Raw genomic sequence first — 15,109 nt, forward strand, 5'->3', positions numbered from 1 at the left:
TCTTTAATCTAAATTTAACTTTTTGAACCTCTGTTATTTTTTGCTCCTGTGCGTCCCCATTGGCTCACCTGCTCTCTCTTCATCCGCATCAGTTCTTTCTTTAAGAGGAGGTCCTCTGCGGTCTCGCCAGTGCAGCACAAGTAACAACTTGAACCAACCAAACGGAAAAACTTGAATTTAAATTTATTCTTTTAGAACCTCTGCTATTTTTTGCTCCTATGCGGCCCCATTGGATGAGGAGCCATGCTCCGCCTCTGGCTCTCCTGAGAGGAGATGCTCTCTCTTCACCCGCATCTTTAAGAGGAGGTCCCATGTGGTCTTGCCAGTGCAGCTCAAATAGACAAACAAAAAACTTGAATTTAATTTTATTCTTTTACTTTTTGAAGCTCTGTTATTTTTTGCTCCTGTGCGTCCCCATTGGCTCACCTGAGAAGAGATGCTCTCTCTTCACCCGCATCAGTTCTCTCTTTAAGAGGAGGTCCTCTGTCTCGCCAGTGCAGCACAAGTAACAACTTGAACCAACCAAACAGAAAAACTTGAATCTAAATGTATTCTTTTACTTTTTGAACCTCTGTTATTTTTTGCTCCTGTGCGTCCCCATTGGCTCACCTGAGAGGAGATGCTCTCTCTTCACCCGCATCTTTAAGAGGAGGTCCTCTGCGGTCTCGCCAGTGCAGCTCAAGTAGCAACTTGAACCAACCAAATGAAAAACACTTGAATTTAAATGTATTCTTTTACTTACTTTGATAGTAGATATTGACAGGAAGTGAATGGAAGGGAGAGCAGGGGTAGGAACCAGAAAGGAACATGGGCCAGGAATTGAACCCGGGTCACCAGCGTGCGGTGCAGGTACCCCAGCCCGTTGTGCCACAGCTGGGGCCCTGCATCTGATCTTTCTTTCTTTAAGACGAGTTCCCATGTGGTCTCGCCAGTGCAGCTCAACTAGACAAAAAAAACTTGAAATTAAATGTATTCTTTAACTTTTTAAACTTCTCCTATTTTTTCTCAAGAGGAAAAATAAGTCAATAAAACTCAATAAACTATTCATGCATTCAACTGTGTCTCGTTGTCTTTTTTTAAAATATGTCAACTTGATGAAGTTCAAGTAGAAGTTTAAGCAAGTCAAGTCAAGTCAAGTCAAGTTTATTTATATAGAGCATTTCATACACAGAGGTCATTCAATGTGCTTTACATAAACAAAAACCAAACAGTAATAGCAGATGTGCAGTGTCATGTTAAGTAAGTAAGTAAGTAAGTAATGTAATGTAATGTAATATTTATTCATAAAGCACATTTACAACAGTTCACACTGACCAAAGTGCTGTAGCCTACATAGTATAATAAAAAGGTAAAGAAATAAAATGAAATAATATACAATAAAATGAAATAAAATAATAAGTAAAGCAAATAAATAACAATACTGAGTAAAAAATACACATAAAACACAAAAACATCAAATTAAGGGGGAGAGAAAGCAAGGGTGTAAAGGTGGGTTTTGAGCCTTGATTTAAAAGTAGAAATGAAGGGGGCATCATCACCTTGTGGTGGCAATTGGTTTTTTTGTTATAATAGGGAGGGGTGGATATGTAGAAGACCCTAAGGGAACAGGAACACTGGTACTGAAAAAAACAATTTAACACAAAGAAAATTCATCATTTGAGATACTGAAAATTAATAGATTTGCAACTAGTATATATTTCAATTGTTTGTGAACGTTTACCTGCTGTGAGCATCCATTTAGAAATAAATTTAGAATTCTAGAAATCCTGGATCTTATCATTAGTAGGCCTACACTACACTACACTACACTACACTACACTACACTACACTACACTACACTACACTACACTACACTACACTACACTACAATACACTACACTCCCTTCATGTTAGTTTGGATTAACCAAGACGAACCTGTTGGCAAAATTGAAATATTTTGTTGGCATGTCCCCCAAGCCACTGGGGGCGCCAAGTTAGTGATGCTACTTCATTGTAATGTCCCTTACAATCTGCCGTAGTTCCGGAAAAGCAGCGTTTCACAACCGAACCGGCGTGACTTTCACAGGCTGACATCCATCCACGGTTGTGTAAAGGTGTCCCGAACCGTATAGCCAAAATGAGAGTACTAAAAGCAGGTTTAACCTTAAGTCAACTACACTTAAAGAAACCTGGGACATTGACTCTGAAACAGGTAACGTTACCACTGTAATCTTATCGTAGTTAGCCAACTTGCTCACGTTAACGTTAGTACTCGGCGATCTGTCAGACTCCTCTAATGTTAACGCTTTCGCTGGATAGTTCACGGAATGTAACTCTTCCTGTATTATAAAGTCAAGTAGTTATAATCTGTAATAGTGTCTATAACATTACTGCTATAAGACATTTGTGTCGCGTCGTGTTCTTTGACAGGTCCTGTTAAATAGTTGTCGGTCATGTTCGTCTGTCATCATCCCCAACGAGAGGATACGCAACATTGGCATCTCTGCTCATATCGACTCGGGGAAGACCACACTCACCGAGCGGATTTTGTACTACACTGGACGGATAGCTGAAATGCACGAAGTAAGACACACAGGTCACATTCAGCCATTAAAATAATCTATTGTTCAACGTTAGGCTACAATGACGCTCTCCCCTGGTGTCTCTAAACGTAATCCTGATGTCTTGTGTTGTCCTTCAGGTAAGGGGCAAGGACGGGGTCGGGGCTGTCATGGACTCTATGGAGCTGGAGAGACAGAGGGGCATCACTATTCAGTCAGCCGCCACGTACACCATGTGGAATCAACACAACATCAACATCATTGATACTCCAGGTAGGCTACAGAGATTAAACTCCATGGGAGAGCTTGTCATCGCTTTACACTGTCCTTTTTAGCCAGTCGTTGTTTTCGGTCATCAAAGTCCTGATCATAAACCCTTAAAATTCCTCTTTTACCTTTGCTTTCTTCACTTTGTCGTTCTTCCTCTTTTATTTGACCGTAATGAGTTCACCATGGGTGCCTCTCATTAGGGCTTTTATACACCCTCCCTTCCTTCCTCGATCCTCGTCCTCACTGATCTTGATAAAGAATGATGGGGCGGCAACAATGGGATAGTCTATCCAGTGTTAGTTATAGATCAGTGGGAATGCCCCTCGAGGATCGAGCGTTGAGGATCGAGGAGAGCTGTTGAGAGGCACCCCATAGGTCATGTTGACTTAACCACTGAAGAGGAGCATTCCTAATGGGAACGACTCTCCTTCTGCCCCCGTCTGTAACAGGTCACGTGGACTTCACCATCGAGGTGGAGCGCTCGCTGCGCGTGCTGGACGGAGCGGTTCTGGTTCTGTGCGCGGTGGGCGGGGTCCAGTGCCAGAGCATGACGGTCAACAGGCAGATGAAGCGCTACAACGTGCCCTTCCTCACCTTCATCAACAAGCTGGACCGCGCCGGCGCCAACCCCTACCGGGCTCTGCAGCAGCTCAGGTGAGCTAGAACCCCTACCGGGCCCTGCAGCAGCTCAGCTGAGCTAGAACCCCTACCGGGCTCTGCAGCAGCTCAGGTGAGCTAGAACCCCTACCGGGCCCTGCAGCAGCTCAGGTGAGCTAGAACCCCTACCGGGCCCTGCAGCAGCTCAGGTGAGCTAGAACCCCTACCGGGCCCTGCAGCAGCTCAGGTGAGCTAGAACCCCTACCGGGCCCTGCAGCAGCTCAGGTGAGCTAGAACCCCTACCGGGCCCTGCAGCAGCACAGGTGAGCTAGAACCCCTACCGGGCTCTGCAGCAGCTCAGGTGAGCTAGAACCCCTACCGGGCCCTGCAGCAGCTCAGGTGAGCTAGAACCCCTACCGGGCTCTGCAGCAGCTCAGGTGAGCTAGAACCCCTACCGGGCTCTGTAGCAGCTCAGGTGAGCTAGAACCCCTACCGGGCCCTGCAGCAGCTTAGGTGAGCTAGGGCCCGCGCTGGGCTCTGCTGCTAGCCTGGGTGTCAGGAAAATCTTCCAAATATTAAAGACACAAGAACCACAGACAAGTAGCATTAATTTTCATTAACTACTCTGGCGCCAAGAGGAGAGAGTGACCAGAGAGGAGAAGTCTCCCCTCCCCAAAACAGTCTCTGGGGCTCTTGGACACAAGAAAGTTCTTTTATTTAACAAGCAGATCAAAACACATGAGAATGACCTTCAGTCAGGAGCTCCATCCTAACTCCCTAAATTCTTCCTCTCGCTCATGCCCAGTTTCTTCTTGGGGGTTCCCATGCTGCTTTGTGCGTGATTTCATTTCATCTCGGTAGTTTCCAGGCTGCCTTTGCAGTGTGAATGAAATTGGTTTCTTGGTGTTTTGAGCCCCCAACGTCGTCTTCCTGGCAGAGCTGCCACTGTTGACTTAAAGGCACTTAATCCTACCCGGGCCTAACCCTAACCTTAACCCATGCCTAACCCTAGTGCCTTCCAGGCAGTGCTGCCTTGAAGACAACTCTGGAGGCTCAAAACATCAAGAAACCAATTCATTCACACTGCAAAGGCAGCCTGGAAACTACCGCCCTCATTTTTGCCTGAGATAGGGGACCAATCACAGAACAGGGGGGAAGCAAGTCGATGGTGAGCTATGCACATGTACGCATTTGATAGACATCCCTGGCGGCCAATGAACGGATCTGGGCATTTTTTCAAATACGAGAAAATTAACGTTTGGTTGCCAGACCATGTCTCATTGAGATGTGGTCGCGTCAGCTAGGCTACTCTGTTGCTGGGTAGGCAGATGTTTGATACCTAGAGTGACTTACAGTGCAGTTCAGATACACAGAGGAAATCCATATCTAAATACACCCCCAGTATGTTAAGAAATTATGCTATTATACAGAGTAATCAGCGCTCGTCCATAATATCACTGTGCCGTTATAACACCACTCTATAAGCAAGGCAAACTTATTCATGTTTCATACACAGGGATTATTCAACGTGCTTTGCATAAACAAAAACAAAGAATAATGCTTAAGAAAAGTATAAAATATCAAATTTAATATAGACAGTTTACAGTTTGTACTTCCGACCTTTGCAGCTTCAGAACTTTAGTCTTTAGAATTCCCTTCATGGTGTAGTAAGTAATCTAACGTATGCATGAAAGTACACGCAAGAATGATGGCAACATTGTCTACGATGCTTTAAGAGTGTTTACGATGCTTTACGTTGTTTACGATGCTTTACATTGTTTACGATGCTTTAAGAGTGACACATTCGCTGTCTGTCCAGAGGTATGTTATGTTTTGACATCAAAGTCTTCGTACTGACCCTTGACCTCACTCTTGTGTGGTCTCTCAGGAGCAAGCTGAGCCACAACGCTGCGTTCGTGAACCTGCCCATCGGCCTGGAGGGGAACCTGCGGGGCCTGGTGGACCTCATCGAGGAGCGCAGCCTCTACTTCGAGGGGCCGTTTGGGTGAGGGACACGTGTGCTGACAAAATGAAATGTGTGGCCATCGCTGAACTGATTCAGAATGACGTCAGTAATGCCAATACCTGGAAATACCTAGCACTAGGAAGGATGGAGACTGTGACAATTGGAGAATATTTGTCAATTGAGAATGATTCATGTAATTAATATATATGCCACCCTTGTTTTTTCTTATTGTTGTTGGGGTGCAGTACATGACCTGGACATAGCTAGATACTCTGTGTGTCATAAAAACTGTCTTCCTGGTTGGGAAAGTGTTTAGGTTATGAGAGGAGGTTTGTAGTAAGTGTCTGTAGTGTGCAGTGAAGACCTCATGCTCACTATGTGTGTGTGTGTGTGTGTGTGTGTGTGTCCAGTCAGAGTATCCGCTTTGATGAGATCCCGGCGGAGATGCGTGCGGAGGCGGCTGACAGGCGGCAGGAGCTGGTGGAGTGTGTTGCCAACGCCGACGAGATCCTGGGAGAGATGTTTCTAGAAGAGAAGATCCCCACCGTCGATGACCTGAAGGTGCCACTACACAATCTCTCATTGCTTTATTGTGTTCAGTTGAGGCCTGAAGGTGCGATTACACAATCCTTTATTGCTTTATTGTGTTCAGTTGCCAGACTATTTTAAAATCATCTCCTGCATTTCATGCCTGGATCAGGTTGGGAACATTTTTGTTAGACCATCATCATGTTCGTGTTTATTGGATTTGAATTATATTTATGTATATCTCTGCCAATATATTGAGCCAAGACATGATGTGGTTCTTGATGTAGAAAAACAATGCCGAGATCCCGGTGATTATTAATTTGAAACCAAATTTCCATTCCATTTTCTACACAATATATGGACATACAAAATATGTCATCAGCAACTATGTGTTCAAACATAGTTTACATGTGACCACACAACTGCAGACTGCTGCGTAGAGTGATCTAGTGTGTCCCTATCTCATTCTCTCTACTCCTCTCTCTCTCTCGCTCTCTGCTCCTCTCTCTCACCTCTCTCTCTTCTCTCCTCTCCTCTCTCTCCTTTCTCTCTCCTCTCCTCTCTTCTCTCTCCTCTCCTCTCTCTCCACTCTCTCTCTCTTTTTCTCTCTCTCTCCTCTCTCCACTCCTTTCTCTCTCCTCTCTCTCCTCTCTCTCCTCTCTCTCTCTCTCTCTCTCTCTCTCTCTCTCTCTCTCTCTCTCTCTCTCTCTCTCTCTCTCTCTCTCTCTCCAGGCTGCTGTGCGTAGGGTCACTATCCAGCGGACCTTCTCCCCTGTGCTGGTGGGCAGTGCCCTGAAGAACAAAGGGGTGCAGCCTCTCCTGGACGCCGTGCTGGACTACCTGCCCAACCCCACTGAGGTCAACAACTACGCGCTCCACAACGACGAGTGAGTGCATCATATGTCCAGCAGGGGGCAGCACACAGGGCCAAGGCTCGGGCCGCTCAGCACACACAAGGAGGCTTGTGCAAAATTCAGAGTTGAATTGAGAATGACTCCAGTTAAATTCTCGAATTTGAATTGAGGTCAAAAACAGGATGCGGAATTACAATCGAATTTGAATTAAAAGAAGTAGAAATTCAATAAAATAAATTAATTTACATAATTTAAGGGTAGTGTTTAACAGTGAAGCTGTCAGATGTCATGTCAGATATGATTGCATCAAACGCACAACTTCTAATTGAAAACAGTAACCAATTACATTTGCAAAACTGAATATATGTGAGATTCAACATATTCTGTTGTGTGACTGAAATTGTTTTGAATTGCCATGAATTGAATTCCACTTCCTGCCATTCCAATTCCAATTCAAATTCCAATTCATGAATTTTGCACAAGCCTGGTGCATACAGACCTACAGCATGTTAAATGGCTGGCAAAGTGCAAACTCTTATCGACATGCTAAGTTCTCTTGTACATGAATTCTAGCTATCTATATGAGAGTAATGAGCCGGGTCATCAGAGTTTCTGCATAAGGTTACTGACGACGGCCACAAAGTCGTCTATGTGGATTGGCCTCCCAGCAGGAAATCTGTAGCTCATCCACCAATCCATGTACAGTCAACATCAAGTGTTTATGTGGCACCTTGTTTGTGTGCATGGGGGCGGATGAGAGCACTTGAGGGACACCGTTTTTAAAGACGGTGGATGTGAACTAACTGAAGCCAACTCTCCTAATCCTGCCCCTGGTCTTGCCCATGGCTAAATTAGCAAACAGATTTTGTCTGGTCATTAGATTAGCTTTCGTTTGACTTAACACTTTACTCATCATATTGGGAGCCGTAGTGTTTTGAGAGGTATTTTCCCTTGAGATGGAGGGATTTATTGGTGTGTACGTTTCAAGTCCTCTTTTTTCTATTTTGGGTGCATAAGGGATTCAAGTGAAGCCACTAAAATCCTGATGGACCCCACCAGAGATGCATCTAAGCCTTTTGTGGGCCTGGCCTTCAAGCTGGAGGTGAGTGTAGAAGCCCTGTGCTCAGAGGATTGGCTTAGCTCCATACCATATCATACAGAATCGCCATGTGTTGTTGTTGTCTTATTACTGTTTTGTTTCTCGACCGGCCGGACCTGAGTACTTCCTACTCTTGTCAACATTTCAACCTGTTCTGGAATGACAAGAAAGCAACATTTGTTTTACTTAAAAGAGAGAATCCCGCACACTGTCCATTACGCATGCAAACATTTATTGACGACGTTTCGGTCATAGACCTTCCTCAGGTGAATTCAGGTGAAAAGAGGTGTGCAAAAGCGCTTGTAAACTAAGAAAGCAACATTGCTCTGTTGGAAGAAAGTAATATTCTTCCGCGTGTTGGTTGAGGGAGAGAGACGGACATTAAGTTTTGAGTTAATAACAGACGGTTTACTGGTTACAAGACAGAATTACAGCAATCACAATGGGTTACTGAGAAAGGCGTTCCTCCAGCAATCACAATGGGTTACTGAGAAAGGCGTTCCTCCAGCGATCACAATGGGTTACTGAGAAAGGCGTTCCTCCAGCAATCACAATGGGTTACTGAGAAAGGCGTTCCTCCAGCAATCACAATGGGTTACTGAGAAAGGCGTTCCTCCAGCAATCACAATGGGTTACTGAGAAAGGCGTTCCTCCAGCAATCACAATGGGTTACTGAGAAAGGCGTTCCTCCAGCTCACAGTTTCAGCTTAGGTTTTATCCTTTGCTGTTATCAGTTACTGGCCTATAGCGGCCATTGCGTACATTGTTGCTACCTGGGCTGATTCCCAGTGTTTCAGCGTTTCAGAGTTAGTGACATTCTGTTAGAGCACATTGTTAAAGAACTATTCTAAGACATATTATTCCTACAGCTCATTGATCCGTGCTCCACTGTGTCCTTCACGAGGGTTCTTCTCTTCTCGTCTGTTCTCTTCTCTTCTCTTCTCTTCTCTTCTCTTCTCTTCTCTTCTCTTCTCTTCTCTTCTCTTCTCCTCTCCTCTCCTCTCCTCTCCTCTCCTCTCCTCTCCTCTCCTCTCCTCTCCTCTCCTCTCTTCTCTTCTCAGGCGGGGCGCTTCGGTCAGCTGACGTACATGCGTGTGTACCAGGGCTGCCTGAAGAAGGCCGAGTACATCTACAACACGCGCACCAACAAGAAGATCCGCGTGCAGAGGCTGGTCCGACTCCACGCAGGCGAGATGGAGGTGAGGGCATCAGAGGGCCATGATACCCCACGGGGCAGTTGACCTATCCAGAGTGGCCATGATGCCCACGGGGCAGTTGACCTATCCAGAGTGGCCATGATGCCCACGGGGCAGTTGACCTATCCAGAGTGGCCATGATGCCCACGGGGCAGTTGACCTAGAGGGATATGACCACTCATGGGGCAGTTTACCTACTCAAGCTGGTGGTCTCCAAGAGGCCCTTGCACTCATACTTTACTTTATTTATTTGTTAATTTGGGTTACCAGGGCCAGTCTCCCCAGAGCCTTACTCAGGCCAACAGCCAATCAGAATCATATTTCAGCCATCACATTAACGCGAGAGACTTATCGTGATCGTTGGTCAGTGTGGACGCTTTTATCGTCATGGTTACTGTATATTGTCGTTAGCGTTCTTGATGTGAATGCCACCTTACTCAAGGACACACCTCTCCACGGCTTTAGAGATGAGAGTTGATGAGATGCTGAGTGAGTGTTGATAGAGGTTTAGTTTGATAAACGATGCGTTGTGTGGAGAACCACTTTTCATTTGACTGCTGCTGCTGAATGACTGAGCCTGTCCGACCCTGACCATGTCACTTCCTGTCCCCTGCAGGATGTGGAGGAGGTGTACGCGGGGGATATCTGTGCCCTGTTTGGCATCGACTGTGCCAGCGGAGACACCTTCACCGCCCGCACCAGTGCTGACATCTCCATGGTGCGTATGCAGGAAGACCAATCGCACGCATCCTCACCGCGCCAACAACGTTTTCAAATGCTTCAAATCATGTTCTATTACTGTCATAAGTGCGATACGAAGCTACTGTATTGTCCGTTTACACTGAAAATTGTTCCTGGGTAGTCAGTTCAAGGGAAAAACATAACATTTATTTCTTAGTGAGTTAGGTGAAGTTGCATCTATCTGTTGTGTTAGCAGGGAGACTTTTGTAAAGCATCTCAATGTAAATGTTTTGGCCTGTAGGAAGTTGCATTTATCTGTGCTGTTAGCAGGGAGACTTTTGTAAATCATCTCAATGTAAATGTTTTGGCCTGTAGGAATCGATTCATGTGCCTGATCCTGTGATCTCCATGTCCATAAAACCCACCAACAAGGTAAGTACTCAGGACTTATAACAGGCTCATAACACTTGTTGCACGCGCACACACACACACACTCATAGATACACTCATAGATACACACATAAACACAGTAGCTATGCATTTGCTTAAATGAGTCTCTCTTTCTGCCGTGTTCTTTGTCATTCAGATCGACACGGATAAGTTCTCCAAAGGCATCAACCGCTTCACGCGGGAGGACCCCACCTTCAGGGTGCACTACGACCCCGAGAGCAAGGAGACCATCATCTCTGGCATGGGGGAGCTGCACCTGGAGATCTACTCCCAGGTAACGGGACGTCCCCGCCACCATCACCATCACCGCAGCTTGCTCTCTTACCTACTGCTCAGAGTCGTTAAGAAGCTCTTAAGTGCTAAGAACTTCTTAGGAGCGTTCTTAGAACGTTCTTAGAGCGCTCCTAAGAAGTTCTTGGCACTTAAGAGCTTCTTAATGAATCTGGGAAACCTGGCCCAGAGTTATTGAGATCATAAGAGAGACTTTGAGGCGTTTTGTTTGAAAGAGTGTTTTTATGTGAGTTATTGATGTCAGAAGAAAGTTGTTTTGTTTGAAAGAGTGTTTAAAGAGTGTTATTCTTGTCATAAGATATTTAGGCGTTTTGTTTGAAAGAGGTCCATGTCTCAAAATCAAAATGAATGAATCTCATTTTGAACAGATGTATGTAATGATGTTCTAAAATATAAATATATAGACACACTAATGCAGATGTGAACAGCACTGCATGTTGTATGTTATATGATGTTGTATGTTATATGATATGTGTATGTTGTATGTTATATGATATGTACATTAATGAACACAACATGATGACCTACAGTATAGTATGCTACATCCAAACCCAGTCTCTCCAATTAGCGGCTTGGCTGTTTTATTTGCATTTAGGACAAGTACTTACAATTTGTCTGATACAACATTGTACTACCTCAAATTAAATGTGTGTGTGTGCTTGTGTGTGTGTACAGAGGATGGAGAGGGAGTATGGCTGCCCGTGTGTGATGGGCAAGCCCAAAGTGGCCTTCAGAGAGACCATCACTGCACCTGTGCCGTAAGTTTTCTTTTTTTTCCTACCGTACCCAGAGAAGTAGTTGGTGTCATTCAAAATGCTGTTTTACCATCTGAAGAGTTTAGATATAAACAGAAAAAAATATCCGTTATCATTTACCAGGAGCTCATGGTGTAGCCGACTTTTCTCTCTTCGATTCATTTGATATCTAGTTTGTCCAGCACCCAGATTTTAGAGATGGTACTGTATGTGCGTGCTTTGCTTGTTTTTTTTTTATTAGATAAAAATAGACTGTTCCATCAGGGATTTGTTCTGATTTTGTGAACCCCTAAAATCAGTCATTCCCAGGCTTCTCTTCAAGAGAACATGTGACCCCTGACCCCTGTGTGACCCCTGACCCCTGTGTGACCCCTGACCCCTGTGTGCGTCCCCTGCAGGTTTGAGTTCACGCATAAGAAGCAGTCCGGGGGCTCGGGCCAGTACGGTAAGGTCATCGGCGTTCTGGAGCCGCTGGAAACGGAGAGCTACACTAAAGTGGAGTTTGACGACCGCACCATTGGCACCAACATCCCCAAGCAGTTCGTCCCGTCTGTGGAGAAGGTAACACACACACACACACACACACACACACACACACACACACAGCGTAGCGTCCAGGGCCACCAGGATACTGATACCAATAATGACATGATACTGACCTTGTAATAATAACTATGTGTTCATCGCTCGCTCTCTTTCTCTTCTTTGCTCTCTCTCTCTCTCTCTCTCTCTCTCCCTCTGTTCTCCAGGGCTTCAGGGAGGCTTGTGAGAAAGGGCCTCTGACCGCACACAAGATATCCGGCGTGCGGTTTGTGCTGGACGATGGAGCCAGTCACATGGTCGACTCCAACGAGCTGTCCTTCATCCGCGCGGGAGAAGGCGCTCTCAAGCAAGGTGAGCTCCTGACCTGCTTCACTGTTTTGTTTTTTCTTTTTTTTAAAGTATATTTTTGGGGCTTTTTATGCCTTTAATTGGACAGGACAGTAGAGATACAGACAGGAAGTGAGTGGGAGAGAGCGTTGGGGTGGGATCCAGAAAAGGCCACGGGGCAGGAGTTGAACCCGGGGGGCGGCGTGCAGTGCAGTGCACCACAGCCGGGGCCCTGCTTCACTGTTTTGAACTCAACTGGTATCTAGCAGATGCAAAAATGGCCCGTGGTCGGCCCGTTGTTCCCATAACCATGAGAGGAAGCCCACTCCGGTCCCTGGCCATTTGCAAGATGCTTCCATGTGGCCTCTTCCCCAACCTTACCCAAAGAACATTTCAGAAGGTGAACACATGATCGTTGTGTTGTGTTCTAAATATGGCTGTCTCCTCATGGCAGCTATGGAGAACGCTCACGCCGTGATCCTGGAGCCAATCATGTCGGTGGAGATCGTCGCGCCCAATGAGTTCCAGGGGCAGGTCATCGCCGGGGTCAACCGTCGCCACGGCGTCATCACAGGACAGGACGGCGCGGAGGATTACTTCACTCTCTACGCGGATGTGAGTAGACCAGAGACTGCCCTGTACAGCTCTGTAGCGGTCAGGTCCCCGCTGATCTCACTGTGCATTAGCACGTGATCTTGAGATCGGTGGAGGTAACCTAGTGCACGAGGAAGTTATTCTGAATAGAGAAAGGCCATGAGCAGGGCTTGCTGTCGTGTGTTAATTGTTTACGTACACCGTACCGTATATCCACACACACACTGCTTTTGAATGACCCTGATGAAGGTGTAAGCCGAAACGGTGGTCAAATAAAGAAATATCTAGAAGTTCCAAGTGTGCCACAACACTTCTGTTTAATTTATATCTTGTAAATGTAACCCCATTTAAGCCCATGAACAGGGAACTTAAGTTGTGTACGTTTTGTAACATTTGTAACATTTAAGCCTTTATTAAGCATACACTTTATAACAACACACTGCTTGCAGTAGTGTTTCATCCTGCTTTATCTGTTCATGTGAGAGTAGTAACCAAGCTGTTGATCTGCGAGCCTGACCTGGGCTCAGTTTTGACCACCCTGGCGTGTTTGGAATGTTGGAAAATTAACATTCTAAAGAATGTCTGGATTCATTGAATTCTACATAGAATTTTAGAACGTTGAATTGTTGCGGAATGGAATCTTGTGTTAGAATGTTCAAAACCCACCCTTTTAAAGGTTAACGACGCCTCTCTGATTCCAGGTCCCTCTGAACGACATGTTCGGCTACTCCACCGAGCTGCGCTCCGGTACTGAGGTAAGGCCCCCTCGGCCACAGCTGCCTCTGCACATAGACGTGTCTGAGCCCTGCATTAGATGCTCTTAGACCCGCTCGAACATGCCCGTTATTGGGCTAGCAACTCTGTTGGGACTGACTTCACATCTTCTTTATCTCCCCCTCGCTTTCTCTCTCTCTTCTCCTTCTCTCTCTGCAATCTGACATCTCTTTCTCTCTTTCTCTCTCCTCCTCGTTCTCTCTCTTCTCTGCAATCTGACATCTCTTTTTCTCTCTGGTGCTTTCTCTCTGTCTGTTTCTCCTACACTCCTGCACTTTCTGTTTCTCTCTTCTGTGATCTGACATCTTTTCTCCCTCTTGTGCTCTTTCTGTCTGTCTTCCTCTGGCCCACCTCTCCCTGCTCGCTCTCTCTCTCCCTCTCCCTCTCTCTCTGTCTTCCTCTGGCCTACCTCTCTCTCTCTCTCTCTCTCCCCCTGCTGGTCTCCAGGGGAAGGGCGAGTACACGATGGAGTTCAGCCGATATCAGCCCTGCCTGCCGGCCGTCCAGGAGGACCTCGTCAACAAGTACCTGGAGGCTACAGGACAGCTTCCTGCCAAGAAAGGCAAATGGAAGAACTGAGTGCCCGAGGACACACACACACACACACACACACCATACTGTCTAGGACATATTTGGGGGGTCTCCTTTCAAGCCTGGATTGCCAGTGGCAGATTCGACTGTAGTTTCAGCTCTTTCCTCTAGCAGTGAGGACAGTAGGGATGTCGGTGCTGTGGAGTTCAGATGTGTATATTTACGGTACATGTTTCCTCTTCGTCCATATCTCCACCTGCCCTGCTGTCGTCTGTGTAATGAAAAGCATGAAACGTGTCCCAGGTTGCCATTCGTTTTCCCAACAGAGCCAACAAGACAGCCACGGCCATACTGTTTAGATAACTGAGCTCAGACCGCGTGAGCTTGAGGTCAAAACGTCATAACTATTTCCCCCGACAAAGATGTATCCTTTTGCACCAACAGAGTAATTTATACATTTTTAGACTTTCCTCTTTCAGGACTGTATGACCCACACTTCCCACTGGACTGGACTAGTCTACATCTAGTCACAGGGGTGGACAGGGCCACTGGACTAGACCATGTCTGGTCAGAGGGGTGGAAACGAGGGCCTATACAGTGAATTGCTTTTGTACTGTGTACAGCGGATTATGATGATGATGATGATGATGATGTAGTCTGTGTAATTAAAATGTTAATTCTATCACCGTTTGTGTGTCTTTAATTATGACTAATAGTTCATTACCAACTGTTACCATTAACACTGAGAGGGTTCCGCAGTGTAGCCAGTTGGCGGCATTCTCTGAAAATATTTTCTTATCCGAACAACACTGGTAATGTAGGCCTCTGTGAGTGAATCAATATCAAATCGAATCAAAGCCTCGTGAATTATAATCTAATTAAATCAGGAAGTCCATGTACACAGCCACTATAAATAAGAATGTGATTTCATCATAGCTCCTTCATTGAAGCTGTGTGGAGATCTTCAAATCGAACTTCACATATCTTATGACGGCCTCTTACTGTTTCTAGGGCACCGTTTTGTTTATCTATCAAAACACACACAAACAGATGTGAACTGAATATAACCAGTCTGACAAAACTTCAAAGTAAAAAAGAGTGCTGAATTCTCCG

The 15,109-nt window shown here is 45.8% G+C and overlaps 1 protein-coding gene across 1 annotated transcript; it reads left to right on the top strand.

Annotated features, from left to right (window-relative positions):
- The first annotated feature begins 2,054 nt into the window (after positions 1-2,054).
- On the top strand, positions 2,055-15,061 carry gfm1 (G elongation factor, mitochondrial 1). Its single transcript, XM_062553237.1, has 18 exons — positions 2,055-2,191; positions 2,410-2,562; positions 2,681-2,813; positions 3,260-3,464; positions 5,296-5,412; positions 5,784-5,934; positions 6,634-6,788; positions 7,773-7,857; positions 8,916-9,053; positions 9,667-9,768; positions 10,107-10,163; positions 10,318-10,455; positions 11,148-11,230; positions 11,626-11,788; positions 11,977-12,121; positions 12,552-12,712; positions 13,393-13,446; positions 13,913-15,061. Exons 1-18 carry the CDS (start codon positions 2,117-2,119, stop codon positions 14,042-14,044), a joined length of 2,247 nt encoding a protein of 748 aa, XP_062409221.1. The 5' UTR covers positions 2,055-2,116; the 3' UTR covers positions 14,045-15,061.
- Positions 15,062-15,109: the final 48 nt, after the last annotated feature.

Source organism: Sardina pilchardus, chromosome 13, assembly GCF_963854185.1.
Source record: "Sardina pilchardus chromosome 13, fSarPil1.1, whole genome shotgun sequence".
In the NCBI taxonomy this organism is placed as follows: domain Eukaryota; kingdom Metazoa; phylum Chordata; class Actinopteri; order Clupeiformes; family Clupeidae; genus Sardina; species Sardina pilchardus.